The sequence below is a fragment of the Dermacentor silvarum genome, chromosome 7 (genome assembly GCF_013339745.2).
Source record: "Dermacentor silvarum isolate Dsil-2018 chromosome 7, BIME_Dsil_1.4, whole genome shotgun sequence".
Lineage (NCBI taxonomy): Eukaryota > Metazoa > Arthropoda > Arachnida > Ixodida > Ixodidae > Dermacentor > Dermacentor silvarum.
This window is the reverse complement of record NC_051160.1, coordinates 61,450,965-61,474,048: the sequence shown is the minus strand read 5'-3', so window position 1 is coordinate 61,474,048 and position 23,084 is coordinate 61,450,965. Positions and strand designations below refer to the sequence as shown.

Genomic DNA, 23,084 nt, shown 5'->3' with positions numbered 1-23,084 from the left:
AAGATTCGGAGAAAGGGCTGAGACGCACACAGCACACCCCGGCAAAAACAAATAACCGCGACGGCATATCAAAGGTAAATCACCGAGAAATTCCACACAAGATGCCATGTTGTTAATCAAACATAAATTGCTTTTAGCCAGTCCAAAGCACACTAGAGCTCTCTTGGGGTTGGATGTCGAAAAAGCTTTTGACAAAATTAAGCATAGAGCAATACTTCAGGTCATTTCTGAACTGGGATTAGGCAGAAAACTATATGAAGTGGTTAAAGCCTTTCTTGGCCATCGCTCAGCACACCTTAGATTCGGGGACATTAAATCAAAGAAGATAGATCTCGGTGACAGAGGTACGCCACAAGGGTCGGTCTTGTCACCTATGCTTTTCAACCTGGCGATGTCAAAAGTGGCAAAGGGATTGAAAGGGATAGAGGGCATTAACTTTACCATTTACGCAGACGATGTGACAATATGGAACGCTGCAGGAAGTATAGGACAGGCGGAAAGCAGACTTCAGGAGAGCATTTATGAGGTAGAGTCCATTTTAGAAGACATGGGACTGAAATGCTCTGCTGAGAAGTCTGAACTCCTAGTACTCAGTAACAGGAAAAGGGGTAGAAAACCGAGGGGATATGTTCCCGAGGAAGAACCCAGGTTAGTACTAACCACGAAGGCAGGCAAAACTATTAAGCAAGTCGAATCCATTAGAGTCTTAGGGTTATTCCTGGAGGCAAACGGGGCAAACGGAAAAACAATACAAAACATCACAAGCAAGACTGAGGAGGTAATAAGACTGCTAAGGAGAATCACTAACAGACACAGAGGGTTGGGAGAGGAGAGCACCATGAGGCTGGTCCATGCTTTCGCCTTGTGTCACTTCTCATATGTAGCAGGAATGCTTAGATGGACGCAGACAGAACTAAAGAAGTTGAACAGATTAATTAAAAGGCTTGTCAAAACAACAGTGGGATTGCCGGTTAGCACACCGGATGATAAATTAATAAAACTAGGGCTCCACAACACAATAGCCGAAATAATTGAAGCTCAGCAAATTGCCCACAGAGAGAGGCTTTCCGAAACAAGGTCAGGTAGAGCAATACTCGAAGAGCTAAGGTGGTACCCAAGCGAATCAGAAAATTCGGAAGACACAGTAGAACTAAAATATAGCGTAAGAGAGATCATCAAGACGACTCCTTTTCCCAGAAATATGCACCCGGTGCACAACCTGGAAAGAAGAAAGGCAAGGGCCAAAGCTCTCCTGCAGGAGATAGAACAGGACAGAGAACATGCGGCTTTTGTAGATGCTGCATGGGTCAGAGGAAAGAAAGCCTTTACGGCAGTAGTAGTAGATGCAGATGGACTCACTCGGGATGCTATTACAATCATGACTAAAGAAGCGACAGTGGCAGAACAAGTAGCGATAGCATTGGCTTTAAGGAATAATAAGTGGACGCGAATTTACAGTGACTCTAAGATGGCTATTAGACATTTTACCAAAGGCTTTGTAACCAAAAGGGCTGCCCAGCTGATCGGTGAGATGGACAGCCAAGGGATCGAAATCCGCTGGTTTCCTGCACACATGGGGTCTGTCGATCCATCTCGGAGGAATTTGAACGAGGTGGCTAACGCAGCTGCACGAGGACTTACTATCCGTGCACTACGCGACCAGGACCCCAATAATATGCTGGAGGAGAACAGGGACCGATTACTTACATATAATGAAGTCACGAAGCATTATTACATGAACAGAAGGGAATTCCCAGTGCCACATGCTAAGCTCAATAGAGCTCAAGCGGTGACTCTGAGATTGTTACAGACAAGAACTTACCCTAGTCCAAACTTTATTAACAAGTTATATCCAGAAAGAGAGGTACCAATCAATTGCGAGAAGTGTAATGGCATCATTACTCTGGATCATATGCTTTGGCAATGTCCTGTGGCTTTCACAGACTGCGACAAGGAAAGAGACTGGTGGCGGCGAGTGCTTCACAGTGGAGTGCTTTTAGATCAAGTACAGGCCGTCCAGAAGGCCCACGACACGGCGGTAAGGTTAAACCTTACTGTCCCGACGTGGGAGCCGCCTGCGTCATCCTAAGGGTTGATCTTCAGGACCCGAATAAAGTTTATCATACCATACCATACCGAGAAATTCACGGCCACAAGTTAAAAAAGAAAAAAACGAACAAAGTTCTCATTTTGCTCGATTCGGAATGGCGTTTCGAACATTCTGTATACACACATGGATGACCTCGCATCAGATCCGCTTCGGAAGGCGGTCATCCGCGGCAGGTCCAGAAATGCCGTTTTGTTAAGAATTGACATTTCTTAACAAAGCGTCGTTTTATGCATTGGAGCACAAAATTAACTGGAACGCATATGCATTTCTCCGCAATGTTCGGCAAAGGTCATCTCGAAACTGGTGTCAGCCCGAGAATTCGACCCAAGTGGGTCCGACCGCCTCGCGAACTCCACGGCCCCAATTTGTAAATTGCACTATGAGCCATAACGTAATTGGTTAAAAACTTATTTAGTGCATTTTCGTTAATTAATCAATTATGCATTTCAATTTCTTGTGCAAGTAACGTGCGCCTCTTCGAGTAGACCGACTTACGAACTTGAATTGCCGCTATCTGCCACTGGCAACCTTTCAATTTTTTTTTTAAGCGTTCACTGAAACATCCCATATAAGAACGCGTCACAAAGATGCCGAGCCCCATCCCCACGGGCGACGCTTTCGAGTGAGAAGTCCGCAAACGCGATCAACGTTGGCAAAGACGGTCACGTACAGCGTGTTATACATACGAACGGAACACATATGCTCGAGCTTACGTTCGGGGACAACGCCCTTACCCCTTCGAGGCGGTAACACACACGACTTCCGCGCGGTACTGAGACACACACTACACGGAGAAGGCAATGCATGCCTCGCCCGGCCTGCGCGGAACACAAATTACCGTTTCCCACGCGCGCGAGACACGTACTTACGCACACGCGTAAGACACACGGACTGGCATATCGTTGACCCAGCTCGGAGCAGCGCATGCACGGGCGCCGTGTGTGCGTGTGTATATACTTACGCGTAATTAGGCTTGCCCCGAGAGCGGCGCGGTTTATACCGAGTCCTCTTTGCTGTGGGTCAAGCGAGGAGCGGTGTGTACATGCAGACCAAGTCGCGCGTACACACACGTAGGCGAATACGCGGCGCGATGCGAAGTTCACGCGTTCCTTGTGACGGGGTCATTCGTTCGACGCGCGGCTTCTTTATGCGAGAACTGTTATGTTTGTTTGTTTTTTAATTGCGTCGACCACCCGGCAGGAAAGAAAAACAAAAGTACCGTTAGGACCCGGATAAGAGTCATGCTAATTATTATTATTATTATATTATTATTATTATTATTATTATTATTATTATTATTATTATTATTCGGTTTGAAAAACATATACAGTCGAACCCGGATATATCGAACCTACAAACAACGAGTTATTGTGTATAACGAACAGCAGTAAATACCCTCCTTGAAAACGCTCCCTCCCTGATAGATTATATTTGGATCATCAAAACAGTGATGCGTTCATTTAGGAATACCATCGATCCCTTAACAGCAGCCACAGTTGTGCCTGTAGTCACCACCAGCCCAGCGCGTTCTCCATTCGCCGGCGGGAAGCCAGCGACGCACAGGGGCAGACCTTTTCAGAGAGAGAGAGAGAAAAAAAAAAGAAGGAAAAAAAAAGAAAATGGTGATACGTCATCGAGGCGAGGCCCCGCCCCTGCACGGATTTGTTGCGAAAACAGTCGCGTACCCGTGATAACCTGGAGTATAGAAGGGGAGAGCTCGCGTCGCCGCAGCCATAGTTGAGGCCGCAGTATGGATGGTGAGAAGTCGGCCGGCCTGAAGGAGGCCAGGGATCGCCGTAGAAATGAAGTGAAGAGGAGACAGGCGCTGAAGAGACTCAAGAGGAGCGTGCCGAACGGTTTGGCCAAACGCCGTGAAGCGTATGCCGCCAGACGGGCTCGCTTAGTCTAGTGGGAAACCACTAAGTTAATAAATAACACCATGTCTGACTACAAGCGAAGCCCTAAGTGCAGCCGGGGGTCTGTAGCTATGTCGCTATCTCGACTATAGGTTTAACCAGAGCTAAACCACGGCCAATTTTATTGTAAATTTCCAAGCAATCATACTTTTCTAAACATAGGCGATGAGTCTCCGCGCACAATGCATAATCGTCGCGCATTGTTGCAACGGCGATAGTGGTTTTGGCAAGCCGCAAATGTTCTTAATTGGTATCGGAATGTTTTGTTGGAAATGATCAACCTGAACAGTCAGAAAGCCGCCTGAAGCCAGGAGGACTATCCATGTGCTAACCACTGCTATAGTGTACTAGAATATTCCACTGCTCCCATGCCAGCACGTGTTCTTGCGGCTCCCGCAGATATATAGATATCAACGAACTTCTCTTTAGCACTTTTGTAGAAAAAATATGAGTAGAGGGGCTCATGACTTTATCTTGATGGCCTGACAATCTTTTTCACACGCGCATTCCGTTTTTTTTGTGACCGCAGATGGAAAAGTTATTTTTTTTTCCCTCTCTTTAGTTCTTCCTACTCGAAATGAACGCGCTGAGGTCGGGAATCACCCCCTCGACCTCGTGTTCAACCAGCAGTGCATCACGTCTGCATTGAGCAACAGCGGCGGATGTAGAATATATCGATAAGGCTTACGTAATCAACAAGCTACGAGAGCCATTCACGGTCCCGTCGATCGCCACCGCTTCCTGTCATTAACGCTCATCTCCACCCGATCTGTGCATCGATACATGAATTTAGGGGTGAGCGAATATTCGGTCTTCGAATCGAATACCTTTCGAATACTTCGAAATGTGAACTGCACCCAATTAAACATAAAACTGTAGAAAGAAGTACGGTAAATTTTCACCCCCGCAGGCATAGCGCAGACATAAAACATGAGAACTTGCGTAGTGGAGCAGGCTATACGTCGCTTAGGTATAGCCATCCTTTACAGTGTATACAGCAATATTATTCGCACTGTCTGAAGGGTCATGTGCATGCGAAGAAACTTCTTGTTTGCTCCTATTTCTCCATTTGTGCTTTTAATAAACAACGCTTGATAACGTACTATGCAAATGACAGAAACTCGTTTTAACTTCAAGAATACTAGGTTGTGAACATCGTTTTATAATAAATGTGACGATCGATGATCGCTCATTATTGGAAAACTATGCTATATTCGATTCGATTCGCTTCTTGCACCACTCGATTCGGTCTCAAAAATCACTATTCGCACACCCCTAGTAACATAATGCCCGCTCAGACATTAGCCCCTCGCCTCCACCACAAGGTAAACCCTCACCCAAACAATTTCTTTTAAAAAGCGCGCGCCTCTCTGACTGCTTTTTAGTTTAGTACTTTTTCCTCTTAAACAGATTCTTAGAAGTTCTTACATGCGACCCAACACCGCGGTTTCTTCTTTTGTTAGCGACAAGAAAACAAAATAATATTAAGAGCAGCACTGTCCATCTAGAACAAGTAGTAACAAGTGGACACATTTTCACGAGAAATTACGGCTCTGTCCATAGAAGTCACGCTACAAACTTAGCAGGGCAGATAAAGGGATTTGTCCCCACTGATTTAAAACACGCCAGGGAGAAAAGTATAGTGTCTATACCAGGCATTTTATTCCACCAACTTTCCATCATGCCACAATGTGGCTTGATCTGGAGTAAAGTGGATAATCATCGCTGACGCATTCCCCAGGCACAGTAAAAACTGAAGCAGCACTAAAGAGAAACCCTAAATCAGCCAATAATGGTGAAGTGCGAACAGCTGATTTCGCGTTAGCGGTTGACTATTGCCAGGACCGAACGTGAAGGCAATGGAACTTCCATTTCTTTGTTGAATTTGGCGCCGAAACCTAGGTGCGACGTCATAAACTTAAGTATATACCTCGGTTCCTTTAAGCTTTGTGGCGGCAGTAAAAAGTTCTCAAGACTCGCCAAGTCCAGTCATTGGCTCGTTTTACGGAGTTGAAGTAAGGACGTGAGTTAAAGACCGATGTACACTCTATGTTCGCGTTTAAGGGTGCAAATTATTTTACAGTAGGGTCCATCTTTACTGACGAAAAAAAAAAAAGTTAGCTAGGTCAGAACCGACGGCGCCAAAGTCTGACGTCACGGCTGGCTAGTGCGGGAACTTCACGTTGGAGTCGCCACCATGTAAGTATTTCTCGCTTGCGTATTTTTCTGGCTTATTATCACCAAGCCTTCCCTCTTCCGGTGTGAGTGGCTTTATTTGGTATTGTAGATGGGCGGTTAACTAATACAGCTCCATACTTATTTTCTGTTGAGCATATCCCATAAAAGCGGAGGCCTCCGCAGGACGAGAAAGAAAGAATAAGCAAATAGAAAGAAAAGACAAAGCAACGCGTATACGGGGTGTTTTATGTTATCGTGAACAAAATTTTTATAAGTCACCCATGGTATGTAGCCCAATTCTACTTCTCGAACGAGATCATGCACTCCGAGGCAAACAATATTTGCACGAATTATCAAAATAAACATTTCACTAATTCACAAGTTGCAGTTAATTAACATTTAAACTAATTACTTTAATGCCCATACTGAAATTTACGAATTGTAGCTGGTGACATCTGAAGTCGTATCCACTTAGAACGAAGTACGTGCAGGACACGAGGTTTTAGATGTGCGTTCGCAAACGCCGTTTGCAAAACGGCGTTTTGGTTAACAAATAAGTAAATGAAACACTGCATTTTTACCCCACGTTTAACTGCGCTATATATATATATATATATATATATATATATATATATATATATATATATGTGTGTGTGTGTGTGTGTGTGTGTGTGTGTGTGTGTGTGTGTGTGTGTGTGTGTGTGTGTGTGTGTGTGTGTGTGTGTGTGTCAGCATTGAGGAGGAAAGCCGCAGCCCTTGGCTAACGCATGTGCGCCGCAGTTCGCGCGTGGACTGTGAACACATATATAGATATGTATACCGACAAGGCCGCGCGCGCTGTACTTTGCCTTCCGCAAGGTCCATTCCATTCGCCTGGACTTTACGACATACAATCCAGGAGGTGCATTACACTTCGCTATAAGCTACGAAGTGCGCGACGGACGGGGTGCACAGAAGGGGAACGAAAGACCGAACACTTTGAACTCGAGAAATGTATCCAGTATAGCGCACGACGAAACACAAGGACAATGTACACAATCAAAAGACATAGCGCTCTGCGCCGTGTGGATCCCACAGACAAAGACGTCATCAGGGGCCGCGTCTCCATCCCAACTGCGGCCACCAGACTCGCTCAACTGGATTCACGAACCACATTTCCGTTTTTTTTTTTTTAATTTATGCGAAAAAAAAAAACATTAAGCCGAAGGAAGAACTAACGTTTAAAAAATGTACTCCAGGGAGAAGCTCTGGTGCAGGAAGTCCCGGCCATTTTCCGCACGACAGCGGAACTATACACAACGAGGAACTGGCGCAACGCGAGTCACAAAGATGCAACGAGAATCGAATGCACTCGCAAACACATCCGCGGCTGCGCTTTACGGTCGCTTCGACGCACGCAGCCAACAACCTGGAATAGTAATAATAAAAAGAAACTAGGTCAACACGCCCAAAGCCAGCGAGCCTCGCATACTTGCACCCGCGTTTCCGTAGCGCGCATTCTATAGCGAACATACTTCCTTTCGTGGAGCGATAAACGCCCCGACCCGACACCGGCCGGGACTCGAAGGTCGCGATAAGCCCCGGTCGCGGTATCTAGCTGCGAGCTTCTCGGGACAAAGGAAGGCACGTTCAGCTACACGACTGCGCACGGAAGCACGTGTGCCGCCAGAGAAAGTGACAAGTGTGTCACTCGGCCAAGATAACACCGCTGACCGTTTAGCTAGTATACGGCAACTAAACGAAACAAGATACAGTCGAACCCGGGTATACCGAACCCACATATAACGAATCACTCTGTATAACGAACAGCAGTAAAACCCCCTTTGAAACTTCTTGTATAACATTGTTACGTTTTATATATATCCAAATAACTACATATCGAACTTTTTTTGTGTTCCCCGTCAGATTCGATATGTCCGTGTTCGACTGTAGTGAACCTGCAGCAACGACCCCACAGGGGGTGGGGGAGGGGAGAAGGCTGCCACTTGTATTTCGTTGGCTCTCAGCTTTCGCCGTTCCTATCAGCGTCATATCGTGTTCCCGTTGATGCGCTTCCGGAGTATACCTGTTGCTTCGCTATTATACTGTTGCAGCAGCTTTTGGCAAGACGGGCCAGCCCACCGGGGTATCGATCAGAAAGATGATAGTACGCGAGCCACGACGGTCGTCACGACAATCGCGATCAACCTGAGAGCTACAGGTGGCGTGTGAACCGGCGCCGGATGTTATAGCCACGCGGTTATCCAACACCACCTATAGGCACAGCACAAAGCCTGTTCACTCCGATCCATTACGTCATGGGGATGTTCCCGAGTATAAGCAGCGGCGATTTCGACGTCACCGCTGTCGTCACACGCCAGGCTTGGCAACGGAAATGTCGGCCCAGGCAGCATGACGTCAAGGATCGGAGTGAACAGGCCTTGTGGTATGTTGAGCTATCCGATTCGACAAAGACGAATGACCGCGCCGCAGAGCGCAGGGGCCCGTGCACTCTGCCATTATGACGTCATATAGGCCCGAAATTTCCACTGCCTAATAAGCCGGGCGTGACGAAAGCGGTGACGTCGAAATCACGCGGGTAGAAGCCGCACTGGGCCAGGTAGCATGACGTCACTGATCGGAACGCACAGCCCTTGTGCCATCAGGTGGCGCTGGCTGCAGCCGCTGTGGCTCCTGCAGGTTTTTTTTTTTTTTTTTTTTTTTTCGCGCAAGCCCGGCTTTTCAAGTGCGTCGTCGCTGCTGGTATATATACATTGTCGCCGTCACGTGAAAGTCGGGAGTTCTAGCACACCATCAATACAGTACCACAATTAACCGACCCCGCAACAACAAGAACCCGGGTCATGCGAAGCGTCGTTGGTGCAGCGTGATCTAGGGTTCAGCGTTGTCGGGAGAAAAAAAAAAAATAGAAAAATGGCGGGGGGGGGGGGGGGGTATAGATTAAGCGGAAAGTATAGTTCCAGTTTTTCCCGTAGTGTGTATTGCTTAGAGTTTAACACGCCTTAGTGATGAACCCACTAGCCCAATTTAATTCCATTCGGGCGTTTTCCTCACTATTTCTGCAGCGTGTTCAACGCTGGGTTCTTCCCATGGCATCCGATGTTCGGTGGCGGACGCCATGTCTCTCCAAATGAAGTTTCACGCTATATCTAACCACCAGAAGGCAAATATAGCGCTGCAGTCGTTTTGCAACCATGGGGAATCGTGGTACTAGATGGAGTTTTTTTTTTTTTTTTTCGCGAGATGTGACATGGATTAATTCGTTGAGAGAAGCACACTGCATAAAGCGTATCTTGAAGCGCTGTGAAAAGACCAGTCAAAGGCTGCGACACTGGTATACGAAGTTTTCTGCCGGCTATACACATCAGCGGTATAGCGGACAACAAGATCGGATGTTTTGCATTTGGGGTCTACCGAGCTTGACCGCTGAAAAAGAGTAACGCCGCGTTATGCCAGACCGCTATAGCCTCTGGCAAGTAGCCTCTCGAGTAATAAGCTCATCGCCCCGTTATTCGCACCGCGCAGCCTACCCATCATACAAACGACCGGCCTATTCCAAGAATGTATCACAAGGACACCCCCAGTATATGTCCCGAAAATACTCGCGCGCTAGTGAGAAAAAGTTTGGTCGTAACTGGAGAGGTAGCCGAGCGAAACGACTGGCATGACACTGCAGGTTAAATATTCGATAAGGTATGAAATGAAGTAGAAGAATAAAACCACGCACTCACACAGAAAGAAAGAAAGAAACAAACTCGGAACTGTAGGCAACAGTGAGTACGTGAAACGAACAACAAAGTGGAAAGTGGAGTGGCACCTGATAAAGAAAAAAAAAAAATTCATCCCTGTCCTCCTGACAGCAGTATAGTGCACATCCAATTTGACAATATCAAATACATAAAGAAAATAGTTCATTAATTTTTAAAAATGCATCAAGTGATAGCTTAGAAACTAACCTAATTAACTTTTCACGTGAAAAACTACACGTTCACTATACAGAGTAAACGCGACACCGGCAAAAAAAATCGAGCACAGCCGCGTGGCGCAGCCCGTACACCGCCGACCGACAAGCAACGCGCGCCGCATATCCGCCGCGCTTCCTTATCGCCGGGACCTGGGTGCGAACGACTACGACGGGGGTAGGGGGAAGAACTAACTGCATGAGGACCGGGGGACGTCTCGGCAAAAAGAAAAAAAGAAAAGGAAGGCCAAGCGCGCGAGAGGAAAACGTAACGGAGAGATAAAAAACGGACCCTCTCTCTCCGCGCAAGCACAGCAGCTCGTCTCACCAGATCGCGCAACTGCGAGCTGACTTTCTACCACATAGGTTCCTACGCCCGCGGCCTTATGGCTTGTAAACAGCGGACGTATTATACGCGTGCCGACGGAGGAAGCCATCGGAGGAGAAAAGGGCGGCCGGGGCGCGGCTAACAGCACAACCCCACCCCGGCCCCAACCCTGTGTTCCGTCCGCCTTGCTCTCTCGGGAAGTACACTTCAGAAGAACTGTTGGGGCTACAGGTGGTGGTCGGACATGTGGACTGGAAGAAAACTGTATCATAGCGAGAATACATTTTTATTCGCGCTAAGTTTTCCTGTCAACTAAGGGGGAGGTATCTGTTTATTTTACAGTATACTTCGACGATTGCCACCCTTTGGACATGCTTGTAAAGTGAGGGGTAGGGGGCGAGAGTGCGTAAAGAGGAAGCTGGCGAAAATTGATCACAAAATGTAACGTTGGTGGGCGCGAGGAACCGCTCAAACAGAATCGTCAAAGAGGCAGAAGTTAGAGCACAAAGCCAGATAAAAAAAAAAAAAAAGGGGGGGGGGGGGGGACAAACTACAGCAAGAAGGAAACGCGAGGATTGTTTTTTTTTTTTTTTTGCCACTACAAACCTTGCAAATAAAACCAAATCAAGGCGGTCAACTGCGAAAGCAGGTAAACATTTTTTTTTTTTTTTTAATGGCGGAGGAGGGCCAATGGCACCGACAAATTCGCGCGGTTAGCCGTCCCAAGAACAACAACACGGATAAAACGAGAGATGCCGCCGCATACATTTTGAACGGCTCTGCAGCATGTGATAGCGCGCATCCGAAAAACGGTATATATTGCATTTTCTGCATTGCAGCCCACTTGAAAGGCGAGCGTCAAGGCCGGGAGACAAACCCGCGACCTCGTTGTCGGCACCATGCAGAACGCCCTGCCTAAACAAACACGCTCACCTATACAGACTGCAAAGTAAGCATCGACAGAAACTGCATGCGCTCGAAGAACAAAACCAAATAAATAAATTAAAAAAAGGACCGCGGAGGCAGCGCAATGATCATCGGGATGAGTCTGCGAAGAGAATTAACATACACTAAGACAACTATACGTTTATTACGCCCATCAGATTAGTTACGCGGTTAAGGTGAACGTGAAACACTCGAGCACCGAAAAGCGCGCCTTCCCACGCTATCGCCCCGATCTATTATTATTATTTTTTTTTTCGTCTTTTCCCAGAGCTTCTTGCGAGCGGGTCGCGGAAGACCTCCACGGGAGACGATCGCTTTTTACGCGGCTATACCTTGGAGACGCGCTGGTTCGTTTCTCGCGGCCTCCCAGCGACCAATGCAGATTCCTCTCGCGAACGCACGCACGTGCCTCCTGCAGAGTGAGACCGCTCGAACGAGATATATAGACGACACGCAAGAGACAAGAAAAAAGGGAGGGAGGACGTCGAACGCAGTATGTCGCCGCCGCCTGGGCAAGAAGCCAGGGACAAGGTAACGAAAAAGAAAAGAAATAAAAACGGCAATCATAATAAGAAGACGACACGCAACAAGAAGGGGGGGGGGGGGGGGGGACTAATAGAACGGCACGCCAGCCAACGGCGTTACGCAAAACGATGGTCAATGCTATACAGACAGCGCGGCTGACCTGAAGGGTTCTGCGGCGTATAATGTAGGAGGCTGTGCGAATAGAGTCGGACTCGGACATATATCGAATCTGAAGGGATCCACAAGAAAGTTCGATATAATAGGTAATTCTATATATAAAATTTAAAAAAAATGTACAGAAATGTTCCGAGGGCATCTTACGGCTGTTCCATATACACACTAATTCGTTATAGTATGTGGGTTCGATATATCCGGGTTCGACTGCGTACATACATACCGTCGCGGGAAACAATGCGACACGGTGCCGGTCGAATTAGCGCGCAGAGGGCCAACGGTCGGGTCTCGTATACATTCCACGTCCATTCCTTGCGCATTAAAGGGGGGGGGAGGGGTGGGAGGGAGTAAACATTCGCCCTGCCGCCCACAGACAAAGCTCTTTCGGTACAGGCGCTCGAGGAATTTCGCCCTCGAGACCGCGCAGTTTCAAACATGCAGGCCGATCGATACACGTTCTGCTCTTGTATATATATATATATATATATATATATATATATATATATATATACAGCTGCGTATATCTGATGCGCGGATTCAAGTGACGTCACGCCGGAGGAAGCAACCTCGCGACCTTGTTATGTAACAATCGTTTTGCTACCGCCGAGAGGTCTGATCGCACGCAAACCATATATGCAACGCCGCAATTAAAACGACCAAACGTGAAGAAGCCAACTATATACAGAGCGCTCCCCTTACAGGCTTAATTACGCTTAAAACATGAGCTCATAACGAGTCTCCGCAGTCGCGGCAAGTCTATACGGATACACACACCGACCAATGATGAAAGCATGCTGAGCACGAGATCGCGGGATCAAATCCCGGTCGCGGCGGCCGCATTTGGATGGAGGCGAAATGCAAAAACGCCCGTGTGCTTGCGTTGTAGTGCACGTTAAAGAACCCCAGGTGGGCAAAATTAATCCGGAGCCCTCCACTACGGCGTGCCCCATAATCAGAGGTGGTCTTGGCACATAAAACCCCAGAAAGAAGAAGAATTAAGAACCAATGATGAAAGGGACTTCGCGTCCTATACAATAATGACTGTAATGACGGTGTGACAGGCCCGGACATGTAATATGTGCCACCGTCCCCATATACATGCATCATGGAAGGCAACGGGCTGGCCGAGAGGGGGCGTACACGGTCCGGCCTGGTTACGACACAGCACGATCTCGTCGCTCCCGCAGAGCGAGCCACGCGAGGCGATCAATGATGACGACGCGGTGTAAAGCATGACGGTGATTAGCGGCGAAGGGGTGTCGATGGTGGGTGTACATTATATTATATCGCTGCGGACCACAGCTTCAGAAACGCCGATATGTCCCCCGTATATATATGCAATCATCGTCATCGTGATGGTATATTTTATATCCGCTGCGGGTCGAGGGCCTCTTCCAATCTCCAATTACAGCTGCCTCGCGTGCGACTCGTTCGAATGACAGCGAATTTCTCACCGCAACACAGAATAATCATCCGCCACCAGCGAGTAGAGCATTTCACCTGCCTTTGCACGCGTTCTAGTATATACGCTAGTCTATTAGACCGCCGGTTATCTGTTCCAACACCCATCACGTGACTATATACTGAACTGCTTTTCTTCCTTTACATACTAAACATTTTAACGTCCTTATGGGTGTATAAATGACACTGGATTTCTCCCATGGCTACAGCACCCTTACCCTAAAGATATATAGGACGTACTGAATCACTGATAGACACAAAAATAACGTTTTATTATTTTTTTATTTTTTGTCGACATTTTGTCACAATTGTATAAAGACGATGATAGCTGCCACAGGCGACGCGAAAACTGCATGAAATAAGCTTTCATATCTGTGGCTATCACACGCTTGTGTCCACATTGTGTCGGTGCGATCCAACTTGTCATTATTATTAGTCCTTCGTGTGCGTGTGCGCGCGCGTGTGTGCGTATGTGTAAGGTATTATACGCAGTTTTCAAAACTACGACTGCACTACAATCGCGGGTACAGTTTGAGCTCGCTGTCGTGTACAATATAAAAATGTTGATAGCCCTAAAGGTAAGGGTGAGAGCCACGGGACAAACTGGCCACCTTTAAGGGTGTAAAACCTCGCCCCTCGGCAAACCGCTATCTCGTTGTTTGACGGACCACCGATTGGTTATACCCGTTCTACGCATATCACGCGACCTGCTGCCCAAAAACCCGTTTCTTGACCTCAACTACATACGCGTTTACGAATACCATATACCACGATCAATACATACATATGCGTATATACCTTTCGCGGGAGCTCTCAGCAGGCTTGAACGCGCCGAGCACGAACCGCCGGAGCGCGCTGCCGGTCCTTCGGTGAGGCACGACGGAGGCGTAGGCCACCTCTCCGTACTCGGACTCGTCCTCATCCAGACAATACGGCCGCCGTTCGCGCCGACGATCTTGTCGCATCTTCGCGCTCACACTTCCCGCATGACAAACCACGAACAAAAAACAACAACCAAAAAGACGCAGCTTTGATTACACGAAATCACCACCATCCACAGGAGACGCGACCATTCGCAGAGAGAAACGTGTAAGGACTGAAAAAACAGAAACCATCGCCGGGTATGCGGTTTCGAGCGCAATACACGAACAGATCGTTGCCCAGAGTGTCGCTGTCAGACAAGAAAAAAAAATAATAATAATAGATAAACAGATATGGACATATTAACGAAAGACGGACGAGGTGGCGGAAACGAAGCAGGTATAATTACGGCGGCTCGGCGTGGAAAAAAAAAGAAAAAAAAAAGCGACGAGTGATTACGTGCGACCGGAAAAAAAAAACAATAACAAGAAACTGAATGAACAAAGCAAAACAAAAATGCACGGTGCGATACGTAAAAGCATGTAATAACGGCTGCGCGTCGCATTCTGCGCGAGAACACGGGGTATACGAGACGCCACTAAGGTTAACGCGGATGATAAGCGGTATAACGCGCGGATGATAAGAAACAATATCTACACGCACAGGGGGCGCATATATAATTATCACAAGCTCTGTTTAATGAAAACTATATATATATATATATATATATAGTGAAAAAATAGTAAGAAGGTGCCGGCCGAGAAGGTGCACCGCTTATAAGAAATGTTCCAAGCGCTACATCGCCTGAACAGCGTGACACACTGGTACACATTGCACGTCCACTTAGCCGCCGCAGACGATGTGAGCGTCTGTTCCTTTTTTCTTATTTCGCACATGCGCACGTGCGCATCTGCCCGACACCACGGATGAGTTAACAACTGCAATAACGCCAGTGCGTATGTTAACACGTGATACGACTCATCGACTTCCTCAAAGCCGCCGCGTTAAAATCACATACGCACTGATCTGCGCAGCTGACGTCATCGGCTGCGCGCTCAAGTTGTGCTCTGCACGACCTTCGAAATCGTGCGGTGCAGACGGAACCGTACGAAGAACGCCAACGAGCGCGCCCTTTAATTACAGGCTTGTGTCGACAACCTTTACGACCTTTATCGCCGGCAGAGGCTACAATCGCGCGGCCTGTGCCCCTCCCCCCCTTTCCCTCACAGCCCGAGCTGCCTGCGTCGCTGTCTCGCCTATCCCTTTCCCTCAAGAACCACTTATCTCGCGTTGCAACGCCGGTCACCTGTGTGTCACTGGGAAGCCCCCAATGCAAGTCGGCGAGAGAGAGAGACTGCTCAAAAAATACAACGTAAAGAGAAATACTAAAATCCGTTCACGTCGGTAAAGTATTCCTTCGAAACTCTTATTTTCGTTTCTCGAGCTCGGTAAAACGCCGATTACTAGGAGAGAAAATATGAAGTTCGAAGTTCATTTTTTTTTTAACTTCGAGCCGAGACCCTAACACCATTATACACACACACACAAATATAGTGTTATATTATAAACTGACCATCGTGGCTAAGTAAAAAGTTATCAAACTTAGTTATAGTTCCGTCACTGGTTCGTTTGCCGCGCGACTGGCCCCTCGAGGCACTTTGCGTGTATTCGCGGACTTGCACGCTCTGAAAAAACACTTATATGTAGCACGTATTGAGCAACAGAAAGCTGTACGGGGAGCTTTTCATGTTGCTCTACAATTTCCTCATTGACACTTTCCATCTCCATATTTGATAAGTTGATTAATTAATTAAGACTAATTATCTACTTAGGCGGATTGCAAATAAAATAATCTGAGTATCTCCAAGCGGCGGCAAATATTACCTTGGTTCTGTCCAGCTACATGGCATTTGCACATTTTGAGATCTTGGAGCATGATAGCTGGGACACTAACATAAATATATAAGGACCATCACGGCGACGCCAGATATTCTCCGGCAATGTCCATATAATTGCTACTCCAATAAAGGAATATTACCTAGGCCAGTCAAACTTTATTGACGTTCGCGGCAAGATGGTACAGGAACTTTAAGGCGGTGTAGCCATCCGCAATTCGTTGATGCGTATTTTCTGGTTTACCAACCCTCCTGTTGCAATAACAGTGACGTTTAAGTATTGTAGAAACGTAACTCACCGTAATACATCTCGACATATTTTTTTCTCTTTAGTGTCCCGTTAACTTTGACCACCTGGAGTCTGATTAAAACCCGTGACCTGTGCTCGACACCAGGCCTACTGCCACTTCCTTTTACAAATCGAAAAAGAGGAGGAGATGGGGGAGGCGGTTTGACACAGTATAATAATTTTGCAAGCAAGGATCCGACAAAACATTACGGCATACGCTAGTTACAAAAAGCATTTGCGAAAAAAGCCCGGCGATCATTTATCCACGGGCGTCCATTCAAACATCACCGCGCATACGCTTGACGAAGGTCGTCGCTTTCGCTACGTCCGTCATTTCGCCGCTTCTCCCTTCGCTAAAGCGGGTGACTTTATTGCGCACGCGCCAACAAAGGCGGAAGGGGGGGCACGATATGTCGTGCCGCGTCGTATAATCGCTCAAAGCCCCCCCACACACACACTACGCTGGGAGCGCGCACACACAAAACACTCTCGACTCACGCCATGTCAGTCACAAGTGAGTGCGCGTGCCTAAAGAAAACAAACATTCGAGGAAGAAAAAAAAAAAAAACACCCTCGCGAAGTCACGCCCCAGATACACCTGCTCAGTGGCCTATTTAAAAAAGAATGAGTCGGCTTTGGGGAAAAAAAATCGCAGGCGGATGTGAAAGTGAAAAGATCGCGTGCTCTCAGCTTAACGACAAATGGTCAAATCTCTTAAAAAAAAAAAAAAAAAAAAAGTGCAACAAAGAAGGCCAACGTTACCATCGGGACACGAACGAAATGACGAATGAAATTAAGAAATCCACGCAAGGAGCTGGCGAGAAAATGCTTCGCCGAAGAAAACTAATCGATGAAACGGGGTGAAAGTTAAAAAGAAACAGTCGGCACTTTCGAGGGGTGGAAAGATGGGCGGGGTCGCGGTAATAATGCCAGCTGGTGATTGCGGCTACTAGAACTTTTTTTCCTTTTTCTTTTCTCTCTCTCTCTCTCTCTCTCAAGAAAGATCGGTCTCTCTCGTTTTGCCGGACTGCTCTGGACACGCCGATGAGTCGACTCACCCTACCGCATCCTGGATTAGTCAATCGACTTCGCCGGCCCGAATGACGTCACGCCTGAGCTAGACGTCACACGAATGATCGAACGAGACCAACAAAACATGTTAAAAGGTATCGCACGTGGGCGCCCTCTCTGCTGGTTTCAAGCCCCCCGGGTAGCGCTGCTCTTTTTCAAGGAAAGCAACGGTGCTTTCTAAAAGCAACCAAAGGCAAGGAACTGAAACTTTCCCAAGTCACTGTAACAGCTCAGCGGAAGAAACTCGTTCAGTGCACGCAAAAACATTTCTTTATGGATCACGAGTGCCTGAGAAGTAGCTGTCATGAGACAAGAATCACCGCACACGATTGATAGCTGAAGCATGTATTCATTCATTAGTTAGTCCTCCATTTCTCTAACAAAGGATGAGTGCACACACTTGAATCATATGTAACTACACGTGTATGATGCTCTTGTAGTGAGTCTTGTTTGCTTTTGAACGTAATCCAACTCGCTCAACTCTCTCTCTCTCTTCTAAGGAGCGGTTGTTGCGTCTACCTTCACGAGATTTTCGCGTCGCAAATGCGCTTGCGCGGTGACACTTAGCTTAAGCTAAATTAACCTACGCGAACACTACAACGCTACGACTTGCAGACGTATACACCGCAACGAAAACCAACCGCTTCCATTCAAACCAACAGTTCAAAGTTGCGTCGTTTCGAAGGGCATGGCGCTCCGTGTTACGTAAACCGTTCGAGCCGGACAATGACTACCAAAACACAGCTCAAGCCAGACCAACGCCAATGCGAGAAGGCGGGTTTGCCAAGCCGTAGCTGGAAAACAATAGACGGAGCACAGGGAGCAACGGAGGATGGCCTGTCAGCTAGGTCAAACGAGGGCTTTGGAAACTGCAAGCGGGTCCGGCGTTACTACGGGGGCAACCCGCTTGCTAGCGAGCTGTCAAAAAAGACGCAGCTAAACAACTCCCGTTGCCGAGCGTGGCAGTTCAATAACCCGCTACCTCGAGATGTAAAAGAAAGCAGCAGTCCGGCGTCCTTCGGATTCAACCGTTGCTCCGGCGTTCGGACTGCTCACCAGTAGGAAAAAAAAAAAAAAAAAAAAAAAAAAAAAAAAAAAAAAAAACATTGGACGAAATTTTTTCGAACGTCCGCGACAAGTCGAGAAAATGTTCCCGTAAGACGTCTGTTTCATAATTCGGGTGTGCACTGGAAGGTTTGCGAGACGCTTTCTTCGGTCGCGCACAAAAACGGCACGCGAGCTAGCCGCATTTTTAAAGTCGCGCGTCGACGGTGAATGACCACACGCGCGAGTTGTCGGAGCATCATCCTTGCCTGTGTTCGAACTTCGAACTCTCCGGACATGACAGAAACAGCCACGGCAGCAGCGTTTGCCGTGAAAACCGGCGACTCGGGCGTTTAGAGAAAAGCCGCACGGACGACGTCGGCGTCGCACGAAAGCGCGTGAAAGCGACGACAACACGGCGTGCAAGCCGGGGGTCGACGGCTTCACAGACCGTGATGCGAAGCGGAAACCGCCTGGGCGACTGAAAGCGAGAGAACACTAGAGGAGCGGCGTCCTCCGAACCGCGTTAACACACAACATACAAAATGTTTACCTCATGTTTCCGTTTTCTCCGTTCCGTGCGGCCGCACTGGCGTCGCCGATGGGTCATTTAAGCGTCCAGCGTCCTGCCGGGGGGTAAATCCGAACGGTCACTTCTCGGCGGGTCACTCCGGTACGCGCACAAATTTTTTTTCTTCCCGAATCCTTCGGCGGATCGCCGCTCACCGCTCGCACAAAACTTCAAGAGTCGCTCGCCGCCATGTTGATAACAACAACTGAGGCACGCCGGGTAATCTTGCTATCTGTTACTTTTCTTTTGTTACCTTTTTATCACGGCGAAGACCTTTTAACGTCTCTGTTACCTAACTCCCTGTACAAACACTCCAACATAATGGTACAATACATAACCTAAAATTAATCTTCTTACAAGCGATTGCGTTACCTATGAGCAGAAACATAAATAACTTATTGCATTATTTTAAATAACGTTATACTGTCTTTGTTTATTTTCTTGCTACTAGATGGCGCGTGCATTTGTAAATGCCAAAAATGTTGTGCGTAAAACGGTGGTTATTTGAAGCTGAGTTGTGCAACTAACAGCTTTGCAGACTTAGGTTGGTGACACACGGGAAAACACTCGCTGATCGAACTTCGTGCGTGTCTCTGACGTTTTATCCACAGCCAAAATTTGCGTGAGAAAATCCTTAAGCAAAAAAATCGCATTGAGTCGCGCGGTCGAATGGCAAGCGGCCTAATTTTTGAGACTTAAAAGGCACGAAAAAGCTTCGCACCACAAATACCAGGCGGAGCCACTTTCTTCGCCGTCGTCCATGATGCATTCGCAACGTCACGCAGCCTGCGGTTGATGTGTGTGTGTGTGTCGTGTGCGAAAGGAAGACGGCGGCGGTGCCAAAAAAAGTTGTCAATCTCGAAGTTCGGATGCCCGCTTAAGTTAAGAGACTAACGTCGCGATCATGACTTTCATCACGTCGTGGGAGGAATTCTCGAAAGCCTGCCGAGAGGCTCTACCTCGCCGATCCAATGAAGGTGAGAAGGAAAGAAGTAAATGCCCGCAAGCCGGTACATGCGGCATGGTCGGTGTGTGTCTGGCAAATTGCTAGCTTTCGCAGATTATGAACGATCCTACAACGAAACGCTCTTTCAAGAGCACGAGAAAGTTCGCTCTGCACGTCCTGCACGTCTTCATTAGCGCAAGCGAAGCCTGCACGCGCTCGCTCCAGATGGTGTGCGTCCCAAATCGACATTCCAGAGTGCAGAGCAATTTGTGTACACGTGTTACAATTGCAGTTACGATCTTTCTCTTCATCCTCTGCAGGTTAGGTTCACCGTAAAATACAGGCACTGCGATGGCAAGCTCCAAGTCAAAGTAACAGACAATCAAGTGGTACGTGAAGCCGTCGACAATCTCGTTTTAAAACGTTGCCAGCGCTCTCCAAGTCGTGAGCGCCAGTATTAAATACCCTAAACGGGCTTACTATATGGAACATGTTTTGAGACAACGGTGGGTTTATGAAATGTCCGGAATTTTGATGCCCATGCTAAAGGTGTGCAGCCGTAACGCAGCGAAAGCGGAGTTTCATTACGTCAAATAGTTGACGTCAGCATACTTTTGAAAATTACCACTTTCATCTAGCTCCCGTGCAATGTTCGCACTTGGGTCCAGAGAATTTGATCATTGCACTGCTCGATTAGTACGTTATGAAAGTGTATAGCAAGCTTGTAATGTGCATCTCGATATTGTGAAACTCTCAGAGCTCAGCGCTCGAACGCTTTAGACATGAATGTATTATACATCTGTGCATTGTTAGTTGTATTAGAGAAATTGCCTGCTTCCCCTCGTTCAAAACAAGGACTCGAACGAAGGGTTGTCAACCATGGTTGTGGACAACTATACGAGGCCGCCCTCAAATCACCAAGTGAGATGAAGTTGGTTGGCAGCTGCTATGTATTCTGTGGATGAGGTCAGCAATTTGCGCCTGAACCACATGTAAAAAGTCAAGTGGCCAATTTGCGACGTTTTTCTACAGCTGGTCAAGTGCATGTATCTACTCCTCGTGAACGAACAAGTTGGGCTGTATTTACTAGACTTTTTTCTGAAGTAAAGGTTTCAAAATATGTCCACATTTATGTGTAGCATAAGTGATACGAAGCTTTGATGCAGCACGTTTTGAAGATGAAACCTCCTGCTGAACATTTCGTTTCATAAAATGTGTAACTTGCTGTATCACGGCTTTGAAGCACCTGTATTAGACGAATTGGAACAACTTTACATAGGTTTATGCACAGGAAATATGAAAATGAAATACATTCTCATTGAAGCTCAATGAGGTTGCCGGCGAGCGGTGAAATTTGAGGCGAGGTATGTTGAAAACGCATAAGCCTCACGAGATGAGTTTGAGCGAAGTCGTCAAGTCTCACGAGGTTGCTTGGCCACGCTTCGTTATGATCGATTTCCACTGATCAAAAGTAGTGATGAGGCAACTAATAGAAATCTTTTTTTTCCCCCTACAGTGCCTTCAATATTTGACAGAACATTCTCAAGACGTCAAGAGGATAGAAAAGTTAACCAACCTGCTGATGAGGCATATGGCGTCGAAGGAACGATGACTGCGCAGCCTTCGTCCATGCTTTGCGCGCCTTGTACATTCTTCATACCTACGGACTGTCATTTCCGGGAGACCTTGTTAAGTCTTTGTGGAAGTGGCTGTGGCGCTTGTTACGGGGTGATGGCAGTTTCTCACTCGACTCTCTACATTGAATACCGTTATTGATTTGAGCACGAGTGGTTTGTGCTCGTTCATTCTTTTAAGTGAGCAACGTGTGAAACCACTGTAAATAGCGCTGTCCAGTTGCACCGTTCTTGGAAGAACTGTTGACGAGTATGGTGTACTGCTGCTTTCTAGCGAAGGTCCTTCGTGGGCCAAATGCCTTGCTCGAATCGAGCATTTCCAGGTTTGCTTGAAAGGCTGTTGACATGTCCGGGTAGAGGTAACAGAACTTGCTGGCCAGAAAAGCCAGAAGAAACGGTCATGAAAGATGAATTAGGCACCAGCAAAGCTTAGCTGACCTTGTGTGCTGCAGCTTGTGCATAGCAAGCACCTTTTGTGAACTTGCCGGTTCTAAAAATGCATTGCTTCGAATCAAGCACGTCAGGAATTGTTCAGGAAGCAAATGTACTGGCCAGCGAAAGGACCAGAGAAAACAGTCTTTGTAAATCATAGATGCCACAGCAGCAAAGTTTGCCACGACTTGCATGCAATGACCTCTACGATTAGCTTGTTTATAAGTTTTGCAAAAAAAAAAAAAAACACGTGGGGGAAGAAGGCCTTGCTTGCTTGACACAAGATTACTCAGGTGATTACACAAGCTGTTGACTTGTCACTAGAGCAGAGGTGCTGACTGGCCAAAATTGGCAGATGCGGTGGTCTTGCGCGACAGACGGACCACAAGGTGGTGAAGTGTGTCACAGTGTGTGCTAAGGCTTCTGGGATATATTGTAGCTTGTTCAAAGAAAACATCTCTCCAATTGAATGAGGCTTGACTGACTGGACAGTGAAGTGTTGATGCGCTCTTATGCATTTGCCTCAAGTTGATAACCCAAGCGAGTTGTTTCTAAAACAACCGCAATGCTTAATCTCTGCAGCTCTATTAAGGATCAAACACCTTAAAGAAATGTGTTTCCAGTACACTTGCCTAGCTTTTTTTCATTTTTTCCATAAAAGTCCGTGCTGCCCAAATTGGTTGCGTGTTTCGTGTCACTGACATCACTCGTTTTAATTGAATAAAACAGTGTATGAAGCCTCA

General features: G+C 47.2%; 2 protein-coding genes across 2 annotated transcripts in view; one reads left to right on the top strand and one right to left on the bottom strand.

Annotated features, from left to right (window-relative positions):
- LOC119458107 (protein enabled) overlaps positions 1-19,552 on the bottom strand; it is a 162,353-nt gene extending 142,801 nt beyond the window's left edge. Inside the window, exon 1 of the mRNA XM_037719928.2 lies at positions 19,312-19,552. Coding sequence (XP_037575856.1) covers positions 19,312-19,316 — 5 coding nt within the window. The 5' untranslated portion in view covers positions 19,317-19,552. The remainder of the gene's footprint in view (positions 1-19,311) is intronic.
- Positions 19,553-19,886: 334 nt separating this feature from the next.
- On the top strand, positions 19,887-23,084 carry LOC119458111 (signal recognition particle 9 kDa protein-like). Its single transcript, XM_037719931.2, is given in 4 exon segments — positions 19,887-20,263; positions 20,265-20,306; positions 20,596-20,664; positions 21,792-23,084. Coding segments are annotated over 4 exon segments (237 nt in total). The 5' UTR covers positions 19,887-20,233; the 3' UTR covers positions 21,888-23,084.